This window comes from Lycorma delicatula, chromosome 2 (assembly GCF_047948215.1).
Source record: "Lycorma delicatula isolate Av1 chromosome 2, ASM4794821v1, whole genome shotgun sequence".
NCBI classification, from domain to species: Eukaryota; Metazoa; Arthropoda; class Insecta; order Hemiptera; family Fulgoridae; genus Lycorma; species Lycorma delicatula.
In genome coordinates, this window is record NC_134456.1 from 63,893,199 (window position 1) to 63,912,413 (window position 19,215).

The 19,215-nt window shown below is 30.3% G+C and overlaps 1 protein-coding gene across 2 annotated transcripts in view; it reads right to left on the bottom strand.

The window, feature by feature from the left end:
- Positions 1–263: 263 nt before the first annotated feature.
- RtGEF (Rho-type guanine nucleotide exchange factor) overlaps positions 264–19,215 on the bottom strand; it is a 138,318-nt gene continuing 119,366 nt past the window's right edge. For both annotated transcript variants that reach the window (XM_075355424.1, XM_075355426.1), the window contains 2 exons: positions 8,909–9,098; positions 264–4,649 (listed from right to left, as the gene is read on the bottom strand). In XM_075355424.1, the coding sequence (XP_075211539.1) occupies positions 4,427–4,649; positions 8,909–9,098 (413 nt within the window). In that variant the 3' untranslated portion in view covers positions 264–4,426. The remainder of the gene's footprint in view (positions 4,650–8,908; positions 9,099–19,215) is intronic.

The following is a 19,215-nucleotide window of genomic DNA, read 5'->3' on the forward strand; positions in this document are numbered from 1 at the left end:
ATTTTTATTATAAAAAAAAAAAGAAGAAATTGTTATTTGATATGTAATTTTATATAATTTATATACAACTGATGATGCATGATCCTGTGAAAGTGCTACTGGAATAAAGAAAAGAAAAAATAAGGTAAGTGTCATTTCATTTACTTTGTAATTTTGTACTTGGGTTGTTCAAATTGGATATATATATATATATATACATATATCCAGAATCTGGATATAATATCCACTTTTAACTGAAGAAGAAGAAAATGATACTAGTGAAACTGACAATCTTAAGGAAGTTGTGGAAATTTTATCAATTCTGTCAGATGCAGGCACGAACAAGCCTATGGAAAAACACAGTTTAGAGGAAGTATGGTCTTGGCTTGAAGATGATGATGATCAGAAACTCTCTGATGATGATATAATCGTCAAAATTTTACAAAATGATAAATCTGAAGAAAAAACAACTGTGGAGGAAACTGGTTGGTATATATCTGGTATATATATCAACTGTTGGCTGTATATGCGGTTGGTGGTCTTGAAATCTGAAAGCAATAAAGTAGTCTGTCAATCGACTCAGAAGGGCTGCGCAACGAAAGGGTGATCCCGATCGGCGTGTGGTCCTAACTGCAGATTACTACAGAAAGAGGGCTAGGTACTTCCATAGCATTAGGTCCTCCAAGTGTAATTCCTGGCATTCCTTCGTTCAGGAACAAAGGAATAGAGACCCTCGAAGCACTGTGTATACAGCCCTTGGGAATAAGTGCAGGAAAGATGTTCTCTTGTCAGCTTTGTCGACCCATGAGGGTGTGGTAATTGATAAAGACTGTATCCTTAATATTTTGTTGAATGATTTGCTCCTGGATGACACTATGGTGGATGAAGTTTCATTCCATCAGCGTGTCAGATGAGAAGTCATGGTTTTCGAAACCGATTTACAATCTTCTGAGATCACTGAGGCAGAGGTGCATCAGGTGATCTGCAGTATGACAAGACACAAGGCCCCCGGATATGATTGTATCACAGTGGAGCTCCTCGTTCAAGCCCTTCCAGTAGTTCTTGGTCCTCTAACTAGAATATATAATAGGTTGCTCTTCGCCGGCCACTTTCCAGAGCGTGTTGGAAGCGTGGAGACTTGGCATTGTTGTTCAAAGGTGGCAACAAAGATCCTACTGTTCGTTCTTACCGTCCACTAATGCTCTTGCCTGTGATTGGTAAGGTTTTTGAGAAGGTCCTACATATTTGTGTATTAATGTTAGATTGGTCACTGGTCATTTGCTAACGGACAACCAGTACGGTTTCCGACTGGGCAAGAGCACTGAGGATGCCATACAAAAGGTGATGAATATATCTTCATCTAGTTCATGCAAATATTATTACAGATTTTTCTGGACATATAATAACTTCTGGGACATTTAATAACTTATGGTGGCCCTCTTCCCTGTTTCAGATGCAGAAGCGTAAATTTACATGAAATGAATTAGAAGTGCTCTCAAGTTATTTCAGCCATTAAACCGTTTCCCTGCGTGATGGTGGCTCGAAAGTTTGTAAGACCTTAACTAAAGGATGTCCTTAGGGCAGTGTTCTGAGTCTCCTTCTTTGGATTATAGAATTCAATTCCATGTTGCTTTTGAGGTTGCCACGTGGTTGTCATGTCATCACTTATGTTGACAACGCGCTGCTACTAATTGAAGGGGACTGATGTAACGAAGTAGAGTTCCGAGCTGCTCATGCTTGTGAGACACTCCAGCTGTGAAGTCTCCAATATAAGATGATTTTCAGCCCAGAGAAAACCACAATGATATTGCTTAAGGGCCGATAGGCTACTTCCCAACAAATCCGGGTTTGGATGGTTGATCATTTGGTACATTACTGGTCCCGCCATTCGGTACGTTACCGAACGGTCTCCCCTTTCGGTACGCTTGGCTTTTAGGTGTTACACGGACATTTTGCTATGGGCCCAGTGACTCCTCTTGCTGGCTGTTATAGAACAGTCTCACAAGTCTGTGTTAGAACAGTCTGTGTTATAGCTGGAGTCAAACCAATCGATATTTTGGCTAACGAGTGTAAGGAATGCTACATTTCCAAGGTAAATAACCTATTGATGTCAGAACAAAAGCAGGAGATTGAAGATCAGGGCCTTGTGTCTTGGCAGGTCAGGTACTACCCGCATGATTGCTACTACATGCATGTCCATTTGAGGGCTACATGAAGGCAAAATCTGATTTGTATTTTACTGATACAAATGTCTGCCGAGGAATTTACATCGGTGGCATCCCAACCGAGGACTGGCTGATGACTGTGAGATGTAATCAGTTAGAGGGACTGACGGTCGTCTTTAGACCTCAGGGCTCAGAATGGAGGGGTTGGAGTGGTGACCGGTAACGTCATCACTCTATGGGTTTGGGATGTGGTGTACAAACTTTGCCAAAAATTACTGTATGATGCAAAGAAGCTTTGTCAGCATTCAGCACCTGCATTAAATGGGCTGAAGAAGAAACATTAACGCAGATGAATATCTTTCATTAAGAAAATTATGTGAAAAGATTTTTCAGGAATCATTCACGACAGAAAAACAAAAACCATAAGATTCTCTTTTCAAGCCTGTGTAACCAAAAATTATGTTAATTATGTTATGTCACCCGAGTTTTATTCAATATGATAAATTGTTAATATGTCAATATGATAATTGTTCGTCTGTAAATGTTGTGTTCATCGACCAAACATTGCACAATAGTATAGTAGCTGCAATACCGTGCAAATACTGTATTTTCTTAATTTGTAAAAAAATGATTATTTTTCATAAAATGTTTTCAATTTTTTTTTTTGTTAATTTTAACAAAAAACGATTTTTTTGAGGAATAGTTATTACAATAATTAGCCTATGTATTATTTTTAAAGAATCCAGCCTAATGTAATTTAAAATTCTAAAATGTGTTTTTGTGTTTTTTTTAAAGAGTCTTTTTGCTAATACTATACTGTACTAAATACAGTTTTTTGGTTAATATTAGTTATAAGACATAGTTATTACAATAATCATTATTTTAATAAAAAAACAGTAATTTAGTTAAAATTCAAATACACATATACAAAAAATAATACAGATATACATAGTTAATGAACAATTTCATTAATTTCTATAAATAATACTGAACTATACAGTAGCATTATATGTATTTGCAAAAATCCAGTAATCTGGAATTTTCAGTAATTTGGCACCCCTTAGTCATGACTGCCACCAGATTACTGAAATTCCATTAGAGATAAAAAATAAAACTTTTCAAGAAATTTATACAATCCCTTTTCCATTCTATAATTCTCATATGCAGTCAAAACAATTTAGCAGATTGTAAAATAAAAAACTACTCATATTTGGATTCACCATCCCCAAAAGAATATATTCAGAATAAATTTTTAAACAGGTTATGATGAATTTAAATTTCTCAGGCCAGTGTAATTTTTAACATAACTTACACTCTTCAGTTGCCTTTTTACATTATATAATTAATGTTTTAGTGTTCATTGCTTTTTCAATCTGTTCACAAGAATAACACAAAAAATAAATAAAAACTTATTTATAAATAACTTGACTTTTTTTAGAGGAATGGAAATTAATATATTAATATAAATGGAAATTAACTTTCTCTAATACGGATTAACAGATAGATGTTTTTGTAGACGTACATAAATCAAGTTATAAAAATAATATACAAGGATATATTCCTTTTAAAGGAAACAATAATTTAAAATATAGCTAAAACTAAAAATTGGAGTCTGAGTAGCAGTGTAACGTAAAAGCAGAGCTATCAACCTAAAAATGAGCTTACATGCTGATTACTTAGCTAACCAAATAACTAGAGAGAAACTGCTAAAAACAACTTTAAGAGAACAAATGGAATCAAGTAAAAATATGAATAGTACTTAATACATACTTATTACATAAAATCGAAAAGTATGACTTTTGGCTAAAAAGACAAAAAAGGAAACCGTTTACAGATATGTATATTCACAATTATCCTTAAACACCTTTATGTAAAGAGATAAATTTGGTTAAGGCTAGATAAAAACAGGATTCACATAACATTACATTTTTATATATAAACATATGATATGACAAACCATAGATTACTTTATTATACTATACAAATCAGAAAGGTTTTAAAAACCTTAAATCCTAGGGAAATATCAATAAATTAATCAAAAGAAGGGGTTTAGGAAACCAAACTGTTAATTTTTGGGAAAAATGGATTTACATGTTACATGAAGTGTACATGTGGAAGAATTTACATGGGAAAAATGAATTTAAATGTTTATTAGTGGTAATCTCCAAGGTTTTACAGCAAAATTCTATAAAATGGGTTTTTGGTATAGAAATACTGTTCTCATACTAATAATAGATCTATTATGCATTTAAATCAGATAATATACTATTAAAAAAATTAGTTCAGTTGGCAGCAGATGTAGTAGCAGAAGTTGAATGTTGTGCTGATATTGTGTGCAAGTTATGTTTACCAGTAACAGAATTAGACAGCAAACAGCTATTCACAATTGCTTGTAATTGATTTCGAGCAACTCTTTCTTCTTGTAATCTATCAGACAAAGCTGCCAGTTTACAATGCAATGTGGTTACTTCCTCTTTTAATGTATATACTGTATCAGCAAGATTCCTGTATAACAATCAAGTACAAATAATGAAATAACTTTTACTACATTTATATAAATGTTTTTACATAGAAACTTTATATTCATGATAAAAATATATATATATATATACATAAAACATAATTAAATCATTTAAGCACATCACTTCAGGCAAGTCAAATTATCAAATCTATGTACAAGGGCTGTTTTTTTTCAACCTCTGATGGGCTTAAAAAAAGACACATTGACATAACAAAATGATTTTATTACTAAAAGTTGAGTAGTATCTTAACTTATTTTTCTACATAATCAACAAACAATTGAGGCATTTATCGTATCCTGACACCACCTTTCTGATGCCCTCTTCAAAGAAGTTTGCTGCCAGTGAGTTAAGGTATGTCTTGACAGCCTCCTGAAGTTCTTTGTTGGTGGCAAAGTGTTGTCCACCAACCAACCATGCCTTCAATTCTCGTAAGAGATGAAAATTGCTAGGTACTAGATCTGGATTAACGGTGGACGGTCGAAAACTTCTCACCTGAATTGTTTGAGAAGGTCTTGCATCATGTTGGCACAGTGCGGTTGTGGATCAAAACCACACCGGACGAGAGCATGCCTCTTTGTTCTGGATCACTCTGTGGAGGCGACAGAAGATTCACAATAAACTTCCTATGTTATTGTTGCCCTCTATTCTATAAAGTTCACCAACAAAAAAGGTTTTGGGACCTTTATGGTCCCAAAAAACTGTAGCCATTGTTTTTCTGTTGCTCAGTGTCTGCTTGAACTTTTTTGGCTTGTTTGGAGAAGTGTGCCTCCACTGCTTAGACTGTTCTTTGGTTTCTGGATTGTCATACTGAATCCAAGTGTCATCGCCAATAACAATAGACTTTAAAAACATTTCCCTTCATTATTAACGCGTGGGTAACATTAAGGCTGACGACATTCGTTAGATTTTGTGATCATCACTCAACATTTTTGGGACCCAACGTGCACACACAGTTTCCGGTGTCTTAGGTCTTTAGTCACAATTGTATACAGAGAAGACCTTGAAATTTCTGCAGAAATTTAACTTATCGTAAACCTTTGTCTGTCGCGGAAAAAATAATCAACACACTCAACCAGGCAAACAGTAATGACAGACTTGCGTCCCCTTGCCCACCTTCATCATGGATGTCTGTTTGCCCTTCTTTAAATCTCCTACACCATTCCCATACACTATTGTTTCTTATAAAGTTTTCACCATACACTAGACTTATTATGCGATGGATTTCAGCAGCACTACATCCTTCTACTTGCAAAAAATGAATCATACTTTGCAACTCACACTTGGTGGGAGCATTGATTGTAGAGGCCATGTTCAATTGTCCATAGCTTAGCTCAGACTGATACAATGGAGCTGGCAATAGCAGAGGTTGTGGTAGGGAGTGGCACAATCTTTTGTTTACTTAGATGTACAATTGGAGGTTGAAAAAAAAAAACAGCCTTTGTGTAATTAACATAATTAAAATTGGTTATTTATTTCATGCAAATCAATCACACTCTATGTAAATATCAATGCTGATACATATAACAGCTAGTAAATCATAATTTAATAGTGGAATAATTGTGTTACAGAATTAAATAATAAAATAATTCTAATTTTCAAGATAATATTTCATGATAATTGCAGGCAGTGTGATCTACAGGTTGTAGGAATAGCATTTACTGTCTTCCTATGTAAAAAAGCTTTTGTATCTCCATAAATATTAACAGTACATAGAACTATAAAAATTAATGTATTGAATGTTTTCAGTAACAACATTTCCAAATAAATAGATGATTTCTGGAAGTTGACTTAATAATCATAATCTGCACAAAAATGTACCAGGTGTGTAAATATGAAACCGGAATTTGCCCATAGATGGCCCTAGTTGTCAATGCAATTACTGTCAACTGCATCATTGGCATCATCATTTTCTTTTTTTGACAGCTGACAAAGATTTTCAACTTACAAGTTTCACACAACAGCATTGTTTTATTTAGTGTTGAACATGTTGAGTTTTGATTCGTCAACAGCATTGATTTTCTGTTACCATTTAAAGAAAACTGCTGCAGAATCGCATTGAACGCTTGTCGAAGCTTACGGTGAGCATGCTCTTGGTAAATCACAGTGCTTTGAGGAGTTTAAAAAAAAATTCAGAAGTGGTGATTTTGACATGAGAAACAAAGAACGGTGGAAGATCATCGAAAGAGTTTGAAGACAGCAAATTGCAAGTACTGTTGGGTGAGAATGACGCTCAAATGCAACAACTCATAGACTAATTAAATGTAACATGAGATGCTGTCTTCATATGTTTGAAAGCCATGGGAAAGATCTAGAAGATGGGAAAATGGGTTCCACATGAACTGAATGAAAGACAGCAAGAAAACCGAAAAACCACTTGCGAAATGCTGCTCACCAGATACAAAAGAAAGTCATTTTTCTATAAAATTGTGACAGGTGATGAAAAGTGGATATATTTCAAGGATCCTAAGCGTAAAAGATCATGGGTAACTCCAGGCAAACCATCCACATCGATTTCAAGGCCAAATTGCTATGGAAAGAAGACAATGCTCTGTGTATGGTGGTATCAGAAGGGTGTGATCTATTATGAGCTGCTAAAACCTGGCAAAACCATTAATACTGAACACTACTGAAAAAAAATGATAGATTTGAATCAAGCATTGTGTGAAAAACAACCGAATATCAAAAAAGGCAACACAAAGAGAATTTGCTTTATGATAATGCACCATCACACACAGCAAAACCAGTCATGGAAACGATTGAGGCGTTCAATTGGGAAACACTTTCGTATGCGGGTTACTCGACAGACTTGGCTCCGTCCGACTACGATTTACTAAGCTTCACTTCTTATGAATGTACGAAAATGGCTGGATGACTGGTTTGCTTCAAAAGAGCAACAATTTTTTGGCGAGGTGTTCATAAATTGTCAGAGATGGGAAAAATGTATAGCTAGTGATGGACAATGTTTTCAATAAAATATTTTTTATCGTTTTAATACAATAAACATGTATTTTCTAAACAAAAATTCCAGTTTCATATTTACACACCTGGTACACTGTTTATCTCTCCATGGTATTTAGCAGGAACTGAAGGATATCAAACTAGTAAGTCATCATTGCCAAAAGTAATGATCTTATAAAAGCCCCACAATGTAAACCAGTGGCAACATTTACATTAAAGCTTTAAACAGTATAGTATTAAAGTTTTATATGTCATAAAATGAAAAGAAACAACAATTTGAGGTTGAAAAGGAACCCCATGAATGGAAGAAGAAAACAAATATGATGGCTGCAAACGTCCAATCAATAAAAAAAAATCAACAAACAAGAAAATGAATTATAAGTAATTATAATTTTAAAAAAAATGTAGCTACACCAGCTAGTTTTTTTCCTAGGACTCCTATGAAGGTAAGAACCCAATAGAAACTGACATGTGCACTATAGTTGCTGGGAATAGATGGATATATAATGAATATATCAGTGCTTAAAAACCACTTACTGACATTCAACTCAATATAGCAGAAACCACATGCAGTGTAATGAAGGTCTGAGCTATATGTTATACAATTCAGCAATAAATATTAAGTCAAACCAAATATCTAAACTCTGTATTCAACCATAAACAAAAGATAATGGAATCACTCTACTTAGAGCCAACAATGAAATTCACTACATCAAACTTTATAAAACTCCAATTCTGACATCAGATTTGTATTAGTTTTTTTTATACTTAATGAAGTGGTTAAAGTCCTCATAATGTTAAAGTTCTCTGATATATGAGTACACAAGGTAGTATATGACATCCAGCATAGAAATTACTTGCCAAGCCTGAACTCATTCAGGCTGTTATATCAGAAAATTCTGTGACACAGCCAATCAGCATTCTTCAGCAAAGCAATATCATGTAGAGGATGCTGAGATTGTGCCTTCATATTCCAAAGGCGATTAATTATTAGTCATTGCTGCCAGAGAGAAGCCTCACCATTCTCAAAACGCTTACTACTGGGCTAGAATGGAAGCACTAGCAGCAAATCAAAGATTGTTATGGACAGGATGCAACATCCCATGAGTCAGTGTAGGAATAAACCAAAAGCTGTTGATTTTGGGATATTATGTCCAGAATTTCTAAATATCAATTTGAGTTCTCTTACTGAAAATTTTGAACATTGTTGTTTTTGGTCAAACTAGTCATTTTGATAATACCAGTTATTAACTGGTAAAAATAACACAATAATTAAATACTTACTTTTCTTCAACTACAGTCTTATTAAAAATATTGTTACTGCCTCTAGCCGTTACCATTGTAATACTGCTTACATTGTTATTATTAACATTATTCTCATCTGATGAAGTCTTCCCATCTTCAGCAATAAATAATGCAGGCATTGTTACAGATGCACTACAATGGCTACCTCGACATCCATCCAGCATAAGAGCTATTTACAAAAAAAAAGATAAAAGATACACTGCTATACCAAATCTAAAACAAATTATAATTGAAATCTTCACAATACACCACCAGTTTGGTAAAAAAATTAAAAAATATATACACTAATGGCAACTTTGGATTCTTCCTTCATGGTTTATAAATTGTACATTTTTTGTCTGAAAACAGATTATTTACTTTGTCAACTGTTTAAAAACTATCACAAGTATTATGCAATATAATTGATAAAATGCCAGTATAGTTGAAGTAATATAGAACAGCTGGTTGTAAAAGCTACAAACTGCCAACTCCAGTACTATACATAGATCAAAACATTACTGGTCAAAATGAAACACTCTGGTAAAGATAGTTTATCACACATATTTCACATCATAATCAATATCAGCAATTCTTGTTATAAATATGATATTTAATGAAAAAATAATCATCCTACCACAGACAATATAATGTAATACTATATATCAGGTGAATCTAAATCAGCACTACTTCTATACAGCAAATTACCCAAATTATTATAGCCCTAAAAAGCACTTTATGGATCAGTATTATAATAAAGTGATATCAAAACTTACTAAGTTCATTTTCTAATTATGACATCCTTATCTTGATCTCACACAAGCAACAGCCAATTGTTAACAATAAAAACAATATAAACTCTCCCACAGACCTGCCTAAGCTCTGGTATTATTTGTAATTAACAAAATTTAATACAGACACTTTTACAAGACCTTCAAACATTGAACATTTTTCCAGAACTGAGGTCATTCAAAATCTTTACACCAAATTTTCATAAAAACTATTTAATAATATCAAACGTTGGTAAAAAATTAATACAGGATATTTTGAAAATTTTAAAAAGTTTTACTTTCAATATGTTGTTTAAATGTAAAATGCACAAAATAAATTTCAGTTCAATTTTTTATTTGAATAAATCTTTAAGAAAGAAAGGAAGACAGACTATAAATTAAACAGTTTTAGTTCTATGTTAGATAAATCATTTTTTTTAAATTTTAAATACAGATAGATGATCACTTCCCAAAATTTGGCATATGACTGCAGATACTGCAGTATAATAAAACTAAACTGTAATTTATTAATAAAATCCAGGGACCTTTCAAACATAGATAATATTAAACCTTAATAATTTAATAATAACCTGATCTCTTGATCAGATTCCACATACTACAAAGATACAGAAATATTAATGTGATTAAATATGTCAACAAAATGATTATAATATGGCAAGAGCTTAAAACCGCTATGAACATTTTTTAAATCTAAATTATAATAACCATTACGATTTACAAATACTATTAAATTGGATTTCACGCAATTTTCACTAAGCCCTTACTAATTTAAAATGAAATTTTAATACCATAATAATTATTACTTTTGGGAACATATTTTACCTTTAAGAAGGTGGAATCTATTTTACGCTGCTTCTGAATCTGAAGGGAGGAACTAATCCCCCCCCCCTACGGTAAATAGTGGTTAATTCATACATTTTAAATGCAAACTACAACCGATTTACACATCATTTTAAATCATGTTGATGAAACTATGATTAATTAAAAAAAAGATTAATTCTAATTGAACTGGTGGTTCTTAGCATTCACCAGATTTCATTATATAGTAGCATTATTTTAGTGATTTCAGATTAAAGTAAAAAATAAATAAGAGAACTTAAATTTTTTTATAACAACTCATTAAAAGATTTAGAAAAAAAAATAAAATGCTAATACTATGAATATGACAATTTAATTCCAGTAAGATTTTAATCAAGTCAATTTAACTATCTGTATATTCCAGTTACAATTTTTTAATTTAATTTTTATGCATTAAGCATCAACATTTTTTAATTACAGCAAAAAAAATCAGTAAACAAAAAATTAGTCCTTGCTGTTTTCAAAACTAAATAATAGATATGTCTTATAAATTGATATTTTTATCTTAAAATTATATATTAAAAAAAGAATTTAAAAAAAATTTATGAAAAGTAAAAAGAATATTAAGAAACCACTGAAAAAAATTTATATTTTTCATAGTCTACTGTATAGTGTTATAAAATTATTTTATCTTTGGTCATAATGATGTATTTCTTTTTTAACAATAAAAGACGCACTTATTCCAAACATTATGTCATTAATAGTTTAGTAATCTAAAAAATTACTGTAGTACTACAGTAATTTTAGAATAACCATGCAGGTAGACCACATTTTTCTTGTAAAATTGCATGAATGCTTCTTTGAATAGAAGAAAGAAAAGTCTGTCGCAGATTGAAAAATGTAATAAAAAGATCATCAGACAAAACGCATAAAATTATAACCTAATTTGTCAGCAGCATGCTATTGAGGAAGTTCTCAAAATCATTTCTTCATAAAATATAACAAGAGGAAAGGATGTATCCCATATAAGGCAAAAAATTATTCTAGCCTCATCCACATCACAATAGACTAGTTTTGAAGATTTAGGCTCTCTTGTGGAGATCGGTTTTTGTATATTAAATTTAAAATAATTCTAGCTTAAAATCCACTTGCATTTTAAAGAAGTTATTATTTATTTATGTAAGCTGTTTTAAAATTTTATAATAAATTATATATTTATTTATTCCTACAGTTTCTAAAACTGGGAAGTTATAATACGTATTGGCTATGAATTCAAACTTAGTACAAAAATACATTCAAACTTCAATTAATCTTATTTGGGATTTGACAAAGAGTAAATGTATCATCTATAATTTTTTTTTTAATTTATTTTCTAACTGTGTATTTTAATTATTGTCTAATAACAAGTCGTAATCTAAAATTAGCGATCAGGGAGTCAAAAATTATAAAGTATTAGATTGTTAGTATTATAACTGTTATGTATGCTATACACAGCAATCCACAATCGACGATTTAGACTTGCTAAGCCAATTTGGGCATTTAAATAATTTTAAAAACAATACAAAGCTCTAAAACAAAGCGCTTCACATTTTCCGTTTCTATTAACCTACCTGTATAACCTTATTATCCTTTTGACAGGATGTCATTTAAAATTAAAATAATATAACCATAAGAATGAGACAAAATCACAATAAAGTTAAAAAGATTACCTTAATATATAAATATAAGAAAATATTGTGAAGAACAAACAGAACTCTAAAACTTTGACACCAGTACCCCAATAACAACACCACCAGAAAACACCACCAATAACAACACCACCAAGTCTACTAACCACTGGGTGAGATGAAGAATTACAAAGTGGCAGGAGATCAGACCTTTGTAGAGATCTGAAAACATGCAGGAAGACCAGCAAAAATTGCCCTTCATTAACAGCTTGTCAACCTCTGGATCAAAGAACTACCACAAAACTGGATGAGAGCCCTTATCAACCTGCTACAAAAAGAAACAAAATAGACCCTAACAACAGAGGACTCTCACTCCAAGACACAACATACATAATTCTTTCAAGAATCATCCTCAACATGATCGGTTTACAACTAGAGAAAGAACTAGAAGAATACCAGGGAGATTTCAGATCGTGAAGGAGCTGTCCAGATCAAATCATGAGTCTCATGCTAATAATGGATTACAACAGAAGAAGAAGAAGCAGAAACATAGTGATAATATTTGTAGACTTCAAGAAAGCATCTGATTGCATTCACAGAGAATCTCTACTAACAATTCTAAGACACCTTGGACTACATCCCAAATCAATAAACATGAAAAAACTGATCCTCACAAACACTAAGTCAAAAATGAAATTCAGAGGCAAACTCTTAGTGTTCAACTGTGCTCTGGAAATGGTAATGGCTCAAAAATACCACCAAAAATAAAAATAGACCAAAAAATGAAGTCTTGGCTTGGTTTCATTGATGACTTGGCACTGCTAGCAAACGACATTGACAAAGCAAAAACACAGATATCAGAAATTCAAAACATTGCGAATAAAATTGACCTCAAAATGTCATTCAAAAAGACCGAAATTATGCCTCAAAAACCAACACAATTCAAAGTAAACATAAATGGTAATAAAGACAAACCAGTTGTTGTTAAATACCTCGGAGATATAAAACAAAGTAGCTAAAGCACAAAAATTATCCTCATACACCTACAGTAAAAAATATCTATCCTTCAACGCAAAAATAAGACCCTTCAACATAAGTCATAAAACCAGAACCCACATATGCAGCAGAAAAACTCTTCCACCTGAACAATCAATCAAAGACAGACAGACTCCAGAAAATCGAAAGAAGAACCTACATAAATCAAAAGTACCAGAAAGACAGTGGTGGATCGTGCCCAACACAGTTGTGTGCAAAGAGTTAGAACCCATCACTGATATGATACCATGAGTAAGAGGAGACTAGGATTCTTTGGACACATCATGAGGATGCAAGATTAGCGACTTCTGAAACAGCTGGTACTGTACAATCTCGCCTCAAAAAATACCAAGGCAGGATGCAGATAAATCAGAGAAATAAAGGAGGATTCTGAAGGAAATTGGCCTTACACCATAAGATACCACAGACAAGATAAAATTAAACAAAAAAATCAAGGACAAAAATAGTCACTTTATACTCAAAACACACAACATTTTCAACACCAGAAAACTCACAGAGATCGAAATGTATTAAAAAGTACTGAGAGGACTGCAAGGCCGAACAGTTCCTTTGAAGAGACTTGGATAATGGACTGACTAAAGTGTGATCCCAAGCGGTCATATATGAAAAAATCTATATACATAAAGGAAAACTGAATAAAATCCCACACTAAATAAATATTCCTCCATAAACACACATTATTGGTATCTTTGAAGTTTTATTCGAAATGTTTTTTAGCTGAATTCAAAAAATAAACCTGGTTTTAGAGCTCTGCTATTGAAGGCCTTACCAAAAAAATTTCCCATGATTGCATATGTTAGTTGAATCCAAAACCAAATTTCTTCAAATTTTAAAGCATTACTTCTCATAATTTAAATGAACCTCCAAATTTTATAATTTATAATTATAATTTTATACTTTCTTATTTTTATGAAGATTATAATATTTTTATAAAAAGTATACGATTTTGTAAACTAAGACTTGGTAGATCCATTTGAAATATGACAGGAAATGCTTCAAAATTTGAAACAATCTGGTTAAATATTTCACAAGATACAATCAAGAGCCTTTGGAATCACAATTGTAAATGAAGCTTGTTTTTCTGATTTGCCTAAAAACAATAAAATGGAACATCTGAAAACTTTTTCAAAGCAAATTAATGCTTAACAAGGATAATGTAATCTCTGATATTTATCCTCAAACTCCATACAACCAAACATCTAAAAGATTTGGATATATAGTTCTATAAAATGAATACCTAAAACAAAATTATAAATATGATTACTGTAAATGTAAGGACAGAATAAATATATGAGTATTTGTAAATGAGAAATAAAAGTTTAAATAATTATGAAAGTGAAATAAAAATACTTTGTCTTAAATTAACAAAAAATGTACAATTTAAAAATATCAAACATAACACAAGCAATTACAAATATTTCAAGCTACTTTATCACTATAAGTAATCTTAAGACACCCCATATTAAATAAAACTTGAGTAATGAGGTTAAGTAATTAAAAAACAACAGTAATGAAAAAAGAATACCCAACAGATACTAAAGTAATAAATTTGTTAATTTATTTATACATATTAAATCATATCTGCATACATAACAATATAACAGTAGAGCTAATACTTATTTAACATTCTGTTAGAATATTAAATTACATTCTGTGACTAAAAAAAAAAACTGGAAAACAATCACAAAAATATGGTAGACAAGCACAGATATTAAACCAACAAAACACAAAAACATTAATAAAAATATTGAAATACAGCTAACTCAACCTATGTAATATAACAGACATAAATATTATATACAGATTACAATAGTATTACTAAATTATTAATCAGATCTATAAAACAGAAAATGACATCTAAGTCATGTTTATTTAATGACTGAAATAAGAAACTGATGAATTCAGTAAGTCAATGTGATCTGGATAATGAATTATAAGAAATAGATTACTGTGTGATTGAACGTAAGTAACAAAATCAGTTTCTCTTAAAACTATTTAAATTATTTACTTCTTAACTCACATATTATTATTTAATATATATATTTATTTATTTATATTTGTGGAGTACTGGGGGGAGAAATATTTTATTCCCCCCATAAATAATTCAATTTCATTATATAGTATGAACCTGCTAATCCAGATTTCAACAGTTTGGAGATTTCATTATTCAAGACTTGTCCAGTAATATTAACTTTCAGCAATAACTTTAAGGGGTAAAAATAAATCATCAAGTCAAGTACAAAAACTACTCCCCTTTACATATCTGATTTAACTCATAGCCCAGCAAGATGAATTATGATTACACTAATCAAATTTAATTATCATAATTACTGAAGAACTAAATTGATGATTATATGGCTAGAGAATACATCTAACATACAACAGTACAAGACACAGATCTTTACACATTGTATGTTTTGATTGTATAGACCTTTTTCATCATTATTGTCTAACAGAATTTTATTACATACATCATTTCTATAAAAATGTTTATTGTACATTTAATTTCTATTAAGCCACAAAACCAGCAATTCAACCCAGTGAGGTAATAAAATTCTGTTGGATGATATGGGGCATCTACAAAATGGATTATAAGACTCTCATTGAAATTTTATGGTAAAGAATATAAATAAAGCTGTGATATGATTCATAATTATTTATGAATACCTAAGTTTTAATTTTTTTCCATATCTATTTAACACCTTTTATTTTTTTATCTACTTCTTAATTTTTTTTAAAGAGTATACAGAATTGTTTATTTAATTTTATTTCCTTGTAAATATAGTTGTATTAAACCAGTAAGCAACCAAAAGGGAAAAGTGTTAATAATCTCTAAGTAACAAAAACATTTCACACTACTTTTTATTGGTTTCATCACAACCATTAACTAGAAAAAAATTGTATCAGAGTCTAAGGACAAAAGCACAATTGAAAAACTTTTTTACTGGACTGAACTATAAATCTAAACCAAGAATGTGGTCTTGTTTAATCTGGATTATTAGGATTCTGCTGTACTATTTTTATTATATAACTGTTATTTATTATGTCAAATATTTTATTTATTTTGTAATTTATTTATAAATATCACCATCAAAACAGACAGAAAAAGCAAGAACACAAATGACTAACTAGCACTTTTAAATTGTAACTTTTCTTTGTTAAACTACTTAAAAATTATACATACTAGCAATATTGCAGTAACTTTATTAATATAAAAAATTGCTTTTTCTGCTACGTTATAAATTTCAAACTTATAAAATAAATGTAGGTGTTAATCAAAATGTACTGGGTATGTTCCACATTTTCTTACTACTAAAAAATAAAATCTTTTTATTCACGGTTTTGAGGGTCATCTGTGCACCTCACTGTACTTGTTTTACAGGTTATATTTCTTGACTGTATAATAATAATAAATAAAAAATTTGTTTCACAATTTAAATTATAAAAATGCATTTTCTATTCAATTAAGCCACTGAAGGTTATTCACTATTATCTTCAAAATCTGTACAAATTTTACATAATTTTCTATTCTGCACTGTTACAAGGATTTTAACATTTTGCATTCACAAGTTCTTGTAGGCTAAAAAGGCAATTTTTTACTACTAGTCAAATATTTTTTTTTTAATAAAGCTTATTGATATATTTTGTCACTTCTCAGAAACTTAAAAATACAACAGATGACAAGCATATACAAAAAATTAAGATTTAAAGTTATTTACAACATACTTGAAAATAAATGAATAAGGTTACAATTTACATACACAGAATATATAACATGGTAATAAAATTATGAATAATAACACCTTATTTTTGTACATAATTTAACTTTTATAAGTAGTTAGTCAGTCATAATTTACATATAAAATCAAATTATTAACAAATTACTTATGTTCTGCAATCATAGAACAAAAAAAAAATTAAAAATTGAAATTTGTAAACCTCAGCAATATACAAAAAAATATGTTAACAGAATCATTGTAAAAGAATTTATAATTATTTGGCCAAAATTAAATGCCAAATAACAAAAATTAATTATGATTTTTCCAGATTAATAGTTTACCATTCCTTATTGTCCCTTGGGTTATATACTTCCCATTTCTAATAACAAAGCATTGAAATTCAGAATTTTAAATGGTTTTATCAAGCAAACTTCAAAGATGTGACTGTGGATCCTAACTTACCTTGGCTGATTCACATGAGGAGTAAAGTTACCCACACATAAGTGAATGTAAAAGGATAATTTATAATGTATATATGATATAAAACATTTACCAAGACATTAAAACATTTACCTGTTTTAATTTAAACACCTACAAATTTATACCTGTTAAAATTACATATTAATTGTTAAATATGGAGAATTAAGTGGCTTACTGTTTGGACCATTATTGTATGCTAATAACTGATAAATTTGAGTTCTAAGCCATATATGCGACCATTACCACCAATTTAGTGTATAACAAAATTTTTTTTTATTTATTCAAAAACCTAAGTTTCAATATAAAAGTTTTACAACTAGAATAGAATAGATAGTTTTTTTTTTGGGGAGAAACTGCAATTTAGAATTTCATACTGTGTACTTTACAACAGAATGATGACAACAATATTGATAAGTTGTTTGTAAATAAGGTTATGAAAACTTTTTTTCACTCAAGATTACATTGTAATCTGAAGCGATCAAAGTTGTTACTATAAGCATGTGCTGCATTCAAAACAATGTTGAACCAAGCAGGTTTCATTTATAAAAACAACTTTATCTGTTGAAAAACTTACAGCAAAAAGCGTAGGATGACAGATTTCTTTCAATGCCAACAATTAAAAAAATACATGTTTTTAGCAATTTTTAATTTAACAAATTTATTGTTGTTGTTAATGTTGTATACTGCAAATTTTTATTCTTATTTTTTAATCGTATGTAATAAAGTGAACCAATTAATTGAGCCTGAAAAATAAACTTATATATATATATATATATATATATATATATATATATATATGCATGTTTCAGTGTACAATACTGTTCTCATGTAATATAGCTTGACCTAATATTTATATAGGTAGTGGAAATTAACAATTTGAGTGGATTTGTCCATTAGCTAATTCATCTTATCATTTCGTTGCAGAATATAATTAATGCATAGAAGTGATATAGATCAAAGAATTTCCTTAACTTTAATAAAATGTTTTCTAAGACTACCTTTAAACTATGAAGACTGCATATAATGAACATTCTGGCCTTATTACCTTACACTGTTTAAGAGATTTTATTATAATTACTGCGTAATTTTGTTTTAACGATTAATTCCCTTCTGTATAATGACCCCCAAATGATTAATCCCATTTTAATAATTGGGAAAGAACTCTTCAAACAAATGAAAAATGCCATGCCTAATTGGGACTCAAACCTTGGACCTTCCAGATAAAAGGTTTAGGCAGTACTGCTATACTATGGAATATCAATTATTTATATACAATTTTTAAGATTACTATGTATTAAAGAAATTAAAAAAATATTCTATAGTAATAATTTATATAAAACTACACTTATTCTGTTCTTTCAAATAGTGGACACTAATTGGACAAGCACTGTGCAAGAGAACAGAAAAAATTTAGCACTATTAAAACACATCAACTTGTTTATGATAAAAAACTTTGATTTGAAACTTACTTTTTGCTTTATCCAGATGTTCTGACAAAATTGTATTTCAAGGATAACCTGAATTTCTTTAATTTTGGCTAATTACAATACGTATTAAAAATAATAATTTACATATTATTAATTCAATTCTAGTATATAATTATATATTAAAAATCAATTCTATGCTGAACAGAACACTACAAGTTAACAACTAAGATGTATTGAATAATAATCAACATCCAATATTATACACCAACAAGAATAATAAATTAGCTTTAGAAAAAAGCTCTTAATACATGTATTATAAAAGACTTTAATTTATGATAAATAAACTAACACTGCAACCATATAAAAAAACAA